Source organism: Sinohyriopsis cumingii, chromosome 17 (genome assembly GCF_028554795.1).
Source record: "Sinohyriopsis cumingii isolate HCF-2022 chromosome 17, ASM2855479v2, whole genome shotgun sequence".
In the NCBI taxonomy this organism is placed as follows: Eukaryota; Metazoa; Mollusca; class Bivalvia; order Unionida; family Unionidae; genus Sinohyriopsis; species Sinohyriopsis cumingii.
The window spans coordinates 107,341,011-107,349,509 of record NC_142977.1 but is presented as its reverse complement, the minus strand read 5'-3'; the positions used below and the strand labels follow the sequence as shown (position 1 = coordinate 107,349,509).

Below are 8,499 nucleotides of genomic sequence, written 5' to 3'. Positions count from 1 at the left end.
AAAATTCTAACCCTATGCAAAATACAAAACTGTAGAGTACCACCAATAATTGCTACTACAAATGTGATACCTGTCCCATCAAAACCATTGTAATTGCTACTGGAAATGTGATACCTGTCCCATTACAGCCATTATAATTGCTACTGGAAATGTGATGCCTGTCCCATTAAAACCATAATAATTGCTACTAGAAATATGATGCCTGTCCCATCAAAACCATTTTAATTGCTACTGGAAATGCAATGCCTGTCCCATCAAAACCACTATAATTGCTACTGGAAATGTGATACATGCCCCATCAAAACCATTATAATTGCTACTGGAAATGTGAAACCTATGTCTCATCAAAACCATCATAATTGCTACTAGAAATGTGATACCTATGTCCCATCAAAACCATTATAATTGCTACTGGAAATGTGACACCTATGTCCCATCAAAACCATCATAATTGCTACTTGAAATGTGATACCTATGTCCCATCAAAACCATTATAATTGCTACCGGAAATGTGACACCTATGTCCCCTAATTTGCAAATGAAGAAACAAAATGCAAAGTATTTATGTTTATAGTTTCTGCTACATCTTATATTTCCCAAATTTACTAAAATCTACAATGTGTTTTATGCATACTTAGAAAGTCCTTTCTGGAGATATGTAAAAGGTTTAAAAATTCATGAAAAAATGTGCCAAGATCTTTAAATACAGCAGTCTAAACTCTGAGAAAACTGGTTATATCTGGGACCAATGAATTTAACTTATATTTACCATCTGGCAGTAGATTCAAATTACCGACATCTCAGAGCCAACAAAACATCAGTGGTAAGAAAAAGTATAGGAAATTTAGAAAGCCAAACTTGGCAATGCAAAGATTTTTCATTCTATTTACTGCATAGATAAGTAATCTAAGATAATAATTTTTCAATTCACTGAAACGGAATCAAATAAAATTATTATTCATCTTTCCTCCAGCAGTTAATGTATGCATCAAATATACATACATCAATATACAAATTCCATCCTACCACAAATGGAAGCCATATGCAAGAAACAATTTTCCCGATTTTAATATGAAATAAAATTAAGAATCAACATTTCCAATAAAAAGGCAACAAAATTTAGAATCTGAAGTCATAATTTAATAATTTTTATTTGAAAATGTGTTGATTGCTACCATGTTGAACAAGCTATGATTTTGTCATGGAAAAAGTTATTTTAAGAAATGGAATGCATCAAATTATGGAATGTGGATGATTAAACAGGAATTAACTGTCTTGTGACTATATTGTGAGTTTACATGTCACTGCTTGCTTGGAAGATATTTTTAAGATTATTCAAGACTGAACTAAGAAAACTGGCTGGAATTTTAAGCTGGAATTTTGGATTCACAAGTCAATTACTAGTGACTGTTCTGTGTGTAAGAATAAAGAACAACAAATTTCAGAACAAACAAACTCAGAAGACTGCTTTTGTTAAAACCTGGACAGGATTTCACCAAATGAACTTAAGTTGAAACTTAAGTTTAAGTCCAGGATCCAGTGAGTGGAAAAACTGACTAATCAAATGTCTTTAGTCTAAACTTAATGTAAAACACTTGTATTGGTGACTATGGTGCATAGTTTTCTCAAATTCCACTGTACCTTTGATGACAATCTGTCAACTTAAAGATTGAAAGAAAATGAATAATTAATATATATGTAATTCCTGAGATATGCTCATCAGTTTTTCTTTATAAAAAATCTATAACGTGGTGTTCGGGGTGCTCTGGGAGGGGTAGTACCTAATGTGGTGGTGGTGGTGGTGGGCACATTGTGTTTCTTCGGGAGTAGCTCATCCACCTTTGAACCCCACCAGGCGCTCATCTCTCACCTGTGGCTCCAGGCAGATTAGTATGCACAGCCGCCACACCACGGGCAACAACTTCAACTGGCCTTCTAAACCAGGTTGAGGGTAGCTGATGGGCCTCAAACCCTCGGTGAGTTAGGAGCTTGCCTATCCTTGCATGCAAAGCCAGCTTCGACAGAATGGGCAGAAGAGATCAACTGAGTGATCCAATGGCCATGAAGGTGAATCTGCAAATGCTTTGTGGAGAGCACAGGGCATGACAAGGCATGGCCATCCAATGCAGCCGAAGTAGTCCCCAGCCATGACCACTGAGCTCCAACTACCAAGGTCAAGAGAGTGAGGCTGTCTCTGTGCAAAGGCTTTTTCACTTAAATCTCCTTTACGCACAGGTCATGTTGTGCACCAATCATTCATCCTCACCATCACACTCTTCGTTCCCTATCTGCACCTACCAAAATCCTATGGTGTGGGCGACTGGCGAAGCAATAGGTGGAGACGACCAACAGGAGTTGTAGTCGGAGACCTACATGTAGGTGGACTTTGGAGAAGTGGTTGCTCTGCTCTGTACCCAGGGCCGCGGAACAGTTCAGCATCATCCAGGGCGACTGAGCAGACCTTTTCAGGACAGCGCTGCTCACCCTGCATAGGGAGGGTCCAAGAAAAGGTGGCCAGAAAATAGCCTTCCCTTCAAAATCTGGCTAGCTTTCTACGGCTGGCATGTTCATCCATATCTGTGTTGAAACCATCAAAGAAAAAAACTTCTTATTGGAGCATGGAACATCTGTACTCTCAGGGACAAATAGAACATAGCAAGACCTCACAGGAGAATAGCCCTAGTTGTTAAGGAGCTTTCATGCTATAACATAAACATTGCAGCCTTGAGTGAAACCAGGTTTGCAGAGGTGGGTCCTCTGACTGAGCTAGCAAGCAGTTACACCTTCTTCTGGAAAGGAAAAGCCACAAACGAAGACAGGATCTACCGAGTTGGCCTGGCTATCAAATCAAGTCGTCTGAAGCAGCTTCTGGACCTGCCTGTTGGTATCAATGAGAGGCTAATGAAATTGTGACTACCTGTCAGCCAAAAATGCCACGCAACAATCATCAGCACCTACGCCCTACACTCTCAAACCCAGCAGAAATCATTAAGCAGTTCTATTTGGACCTCAGCTCTGTACTGTGCTCAGTTTCAGCTGATGATAAGATCATACTACTGGGGGACTTCAACACCCCTGTTGGCTGCGATTATGGTTGGCGGAAAGCTGTGCTTGTAAAAGACAGTGTTGGCAAGATGAACAACAACGGTCTACTCCTACTCAGCAAATATACAGAATTTGACCTCCTCATCACAAACTCAATGTTCAAAATGGCTAACAAATACAAGAACACCTGGATGCACCCCAGATCTAACAATGGCACTTAATTGACTATGTAATAGTCTGCCAGTGCAATGCCCAGGATGTTCTCATCACCAAGGCCATGCAAGGAGCGGAATGCAGGACAGACCAGACTTGTTCAAACTACCCCACATAACCCAAGACATCCTAATATTGTGCGCACAGCCTTCAACATTGTCAAACTCCAGCAGCCTTCCACCCAGCTCAATTTCCAGAAAAGGCTAGATGACAAGCTGTCCACCAATGGACCTATACATGGAAATGCCTCAGAGAAATGGAACAAGCTCAGGGACATGATAAGAGAAACAGCTATGGCGACTCTGGGCCCCAAGAAGCGAACCCATTAAGACTGGTTCGACGAGAACAACTGTGCCATTGAAGATCTGCTTGCTGGAAAGAACAAAGTATTCATGGACTGGCAGAATGACCCAAACTCCATCCCCAAAAGACTGCTTCAAATCCTTTCAAGCTGAGGCTTAGAGATACATCCACAAGATGTATGACCAGTGGTGGGAAAGGAAATCTGATGAAGTGCAATGTTATGGTGACACAAACAACTCCAAAGAGTTCTACAACACCATCAAGTCAATCTTCGGCCCTTCAAATCATGGCTCTGCCCCTTTGCTTGCTGCAGATGGCAGTACACTAATAAAGGACAAAGCTGGCATTAAAGACAGACGGAAAGAATGCTTTAGTCAGCTCCTACACCTGCCCTCTTCGGTCTGCTATTCTGTTCTTGACCAAATACCCCAACAGCCAATGCATAACCAACTGGATGTTCCGCCAACAATAGAGATGTTGAGGATCGCCATTAAACAAATGAACTATGGCAGGGCACCTGGAAAGGATGGTATCGCAGCGGAGGTGTACAACACTCTCAGTGAACAGACTCTGGAGGCATTCCACGATGTGCTAATTAGCATCTGGATGAAGAGGAGATACCAGACGACCTCTGCGACGCATCCATTGTGACCCTCTATAAGAATAACGGCATAGGTGCGGACTGCAGTAACTACAGAGGCATCTCCTTGCTCTCCATAGCTAGCAAAATACTTGCTCGCATCGTTCTCAACAGGCTTATTGCGGCAGTGTCAGAAGATAACCTCCCCGAGTCTCAGTGTGGTTTTCACCCAGACTGCAGCATCATTGACATGATCTTCGAAGTGAGACAAGTCCAAGAGAAGTGCCTTGAGAAGAACATAAATCTGTATGTCTTCGTGGACCTGACAAAGGCTTTTGATACAGTCAAAAAAGACACATTGTGGGTAGTACTCAAGAAGCTTGGTTGTCCTCTGAAGTTTACCAAACTCATCTGGCTCTTTCATGATGACATGACTGGAGAGATTCTTTCAGATGATGAACCCTCTGAGAAACTCCCCATATCTAATGGTGTAATGTGGACTGTGTACTTGCTCCAGTACTCTTCAACCTCTTCTTCACACAGGTACTGCTCCATGCCATCCGTTACCTTGACCTTGGTATCTACATTAGATATTGCCTGGATGGATTAGTGTTTGATCTCCATCGCCTAGCTGCAAAAACCAAGACGCTAGAAAGACTCATCACTGAATCACACTTTGCAGATGACTGTGCCCTCATGGCCCATGAAGAGACTCACCTACAGGCAATAGTGGACAGGTTCTCTGAAGCTTCCATTCTATTTGGACTCACAATTAGCCTAGGAAAGACAGAAGAACTCTTCCAGCCCTCCCCAAACACTGTCCCTTCACAACCCTGCATCACCATTGGCGAGATGCAGCTAAAGAATGTGGAAGTTTCAAATACCTAGGCAGCACAATATCTAGTGATGGCTCCCTGGAAAAAGAGATCACTGCAAGGATCCAAAAAGCCAGACAAGCACTTGGATGGCTCCGAACCAAGGTCTTGTAGCACAAGGACATACACCTGTCAACAAAGATGAAGGTGTACAATGCTGTTGTCTTCACGTTTTTTATTGCTGTGAAACATGGACGGTCTACCAAAGGTAGATCTGTTAGTTGGAACAATTCTACCAGTGCTCCCTGAGATCCATCATGCAGATCAAGTGGCAGGACTGAATCCCCAACAAGGAAGTCCTTGATAGAGCCAACACAACAAGCATCGAAACCAAACTAATCCAGGCCCAGTTTCGTTGAACTTGCCATGTCATCTACATGGATCAAAACAAACTCCCAAAGCAGCTGTTCTTTGTTGAGCTAGCCCAGAGCAACAAAAACCAAGGCCACCCTCGCAAGAAGTACAAAGATAATCTCAAGACGCCCATCAAATGCGCAGACCTTCAACCCCACCAGCTTGAGCTCGATGCCTCAGGTAGAAGTCACTGGCGAGCCCTGACCAGAAAAGCCAGTTCCACCCTCGAGGCTGACCGCCGCCAGCATCTTGCTGCAGCTTGTGAGATGTCAGAGCTGTGTCCCAGTCCATTCTTCATATTGCACAAATTATGTCCATCGATTGGTTTGGAGCTAGTAAAACATATGATTTATTTAGACCATGACTCAAGAGAAAAAACCCAGCCTTCATTTAACTGAAGAACAAATGTAATTTTTGTAACTGATTTACACGCATCTTGTTGGTATATACAGAGATTTGACCAATATTCATGCTTAAGCTGTTTTGTGCAAAACAAATTATTTTTGTGTTGCTTGTAATGAATATGACAAATTAGTTGCATCAGTTCTGTAAGAATATCTATACATGTGTTGTGGTCTGTTACTGTTATGAGGGTACAACAGTAAAAGATGGATATGGTCATATCTGAAATTGCTTATATCTGTACTGCAACAATACACACATATTTTAGTCTCTTATTATATGGTAGGGGCTCCGAGTGGCCTAGTGGTCTAAAGCTCTCACCATTATGGATCATTGCCATCTCACCTCTGTCTGCGTGGGTTCAAGTATTGGGTTCGGCCAATGTGGGTATGTGAGAAAGCTTGCCAGTAGTTTCTCATGGGTAGGTGGTTCTTTCCATGGTTTTCCCAGGTTCTTCCTTCACCATTTATACTGGCTGCCATGTATAGCCCATCATGTGCTGAAAAATGGCATTAAACCCTACAACAACTTATTATATGGTACCTCAGTATAACAATGATATGGTCTCTTATTATATGGTACCTCAGTGTAACAATGATATGGCCAGAGTCCTCTGAAATTAGTCATTATAGCACTACTTTAACAATATACATGTAATGTGGTCTGTTACTCTACAGTACCTCAGTATGACATGAATTTGGTTAAAGTCATCTGAAATTAGTCATTATAGCACTACTTTAACAATATACATGTAATGTGGTCTGTTACTCTACAGTACCTCAGTATGACATGAATTTGGTTAAAGTCATCTGAAATTAGTCATTATAGCACTACTTTAACAATATACATGTAATGTGGTCTGTTACTCTACAGTACCTCAGTACGACATGAATTTGGTTAAAGTCCTCTGAAATTAGTCATTATAGCACTACTTTAACAATATACATGTAATGTGGTCTGTTACTCTACAGTACCTCAGTATGACATGAATTTGGTTAAAGTCCTCTGAAATTAGTCATTATAGCACTACTTTAACAATATACATGTAATGTGGTCTGTTACTCTACAGTACCTCAGTATGACATGAATTTGGTTAAAGTCCTCTGAAATTAGTCATTATAGCACTACTTTAACAATATACATGTAATGTGGTCTGTTACTCTACAGTACCTCAGTAGGACATGAATTTGGTTAAAGTCATCTGAAATTAGTCATTATAGCACTACTTTAACAATATACATGTAATGTGGTCTGTTACTCTACAGTACCTCAGTAGGACATGAATTTGGTTAAAGTCCTCTGAAATTAGTCATTATAGTAGTGTAACAAGATAATGTACTTTGGTCTCTTACTATATGGTATCTTTGTATAACATGGATGTTGTCACCATCATCAAGTTGGGCGAATAAGGCTAAGTTATTATTTTCTCCAGTACAGCACTCCCTTACTATATTGCCCTTTATTATAACAGTTCCTGTTATAAGGCAGTTTTTGTCATGTATCCCATTCATTATTAAGGAGTAAAATTATATGTACTTCATTATATGGTTATCTCACTATAAGGCAATATACTTTATGGCTCCAACTGAAAATGGATTAGCTATGACACAATCTTTATATAACACGATAAGGCTTCTGTGATCAACATCATGCTGAGGAATAAATGTGATTCTACCGGTAGTAGGCTAAAAATAACATTTTAAAAGTTGTCTACTACACAAAACATTTTATAGTTGAAATCTACCACTTTTGAAAATTACAAGAATTGTTTAAAAATTTGATTAAAATAAACCAAACACTGTATTTTTATGTGTTTCTATCAAAACATTAAAGAAACCATCCATAACCAGTCTACATCCACCAAAATAATGACCAGTGTAATGATGCATGGTAAATCCGCTGTTCAAGAACAATTGATGTGTGTACACAACAAATTCCTAATCGATTCCCTTACTGCTGGAAAATGGGGAGTTCAAAGCCAAATGTGGGATGTCTTTTAAAGTCTTATAATAAAGGAATAAAAGATGGTCATTTTGTCTTTTGAGCCTTTAATGAAAATTGTCTGACCACTGCTGGTAGGGAGATACAATGGAGAGACTGACCAGAAATTATTTTGGCACTAGAGTAAGTATTTTGATTTGTTTTTGTTAATCATGTTTAAATGTTACTGTATTGTTCAAAATATTTTATGTGGAATGTGGAATATTTAAGGGCAGCTATTGCATTCTTTGTTCAATTCACAGCACAATGCCAAAATGTGTGCTTTCTCCTAATGCTAAGAAAGAAACCACTGGATCCGAGTTCAACAGTGCATGGATATCAGAGTTTTAAACATGTGCAGGCGAGTAGTTTGCATTGTGTTTTTCAAACATATGCATCTTTTGTATTTCATACAGATAAATTCAGTTCAATCCCTTGAAAAAATACATAATTTAACAGCATATTAACTTTAAACTTGGGATTAATTATTCAAAGAAGCATAATTACATCATGCATTTTTTTGAATTGTCTAAACCTTGACGCTACAGAGCTTGGCAGTAGGCTACTACCTCCTGCCACGTAAACGCGGCACCACAAGTTAATGAGTTAACAAGGATTTTGGAAATTTTTTTACAGATTGTCAAGGAATGGCTAAATTTGTAATTTATGTGCAGTGTCGATGCACAAATGATGAAATATGCAAGGAATATTCAAATTTGATGGCGTCATCAAAATGCACCCATTAAC

General features: G+C 39.8%; 1 protein-coding gene across 1 annotated transcript; it reads left to right on the top strand.

Annotated features, from left to right (window-relative positions):
- Window positions 1–3,735: 3,735 nt before the first annotated feature.
- On the top strand, window positions 3,736–4,212 carry LOC149779630 (uncharacterized). The gene has a single exon (XM_089938448.1). The coding sequence runs from the start codon at window positions 3,736–3,738 to the stop codon at window positions 4,210–4,212; it is 477 nt and encodes a 158-aa protein (XP_089794574.1).
- Window positions 4,213–8,499: the final 4,287 nt, after the last annotated feature.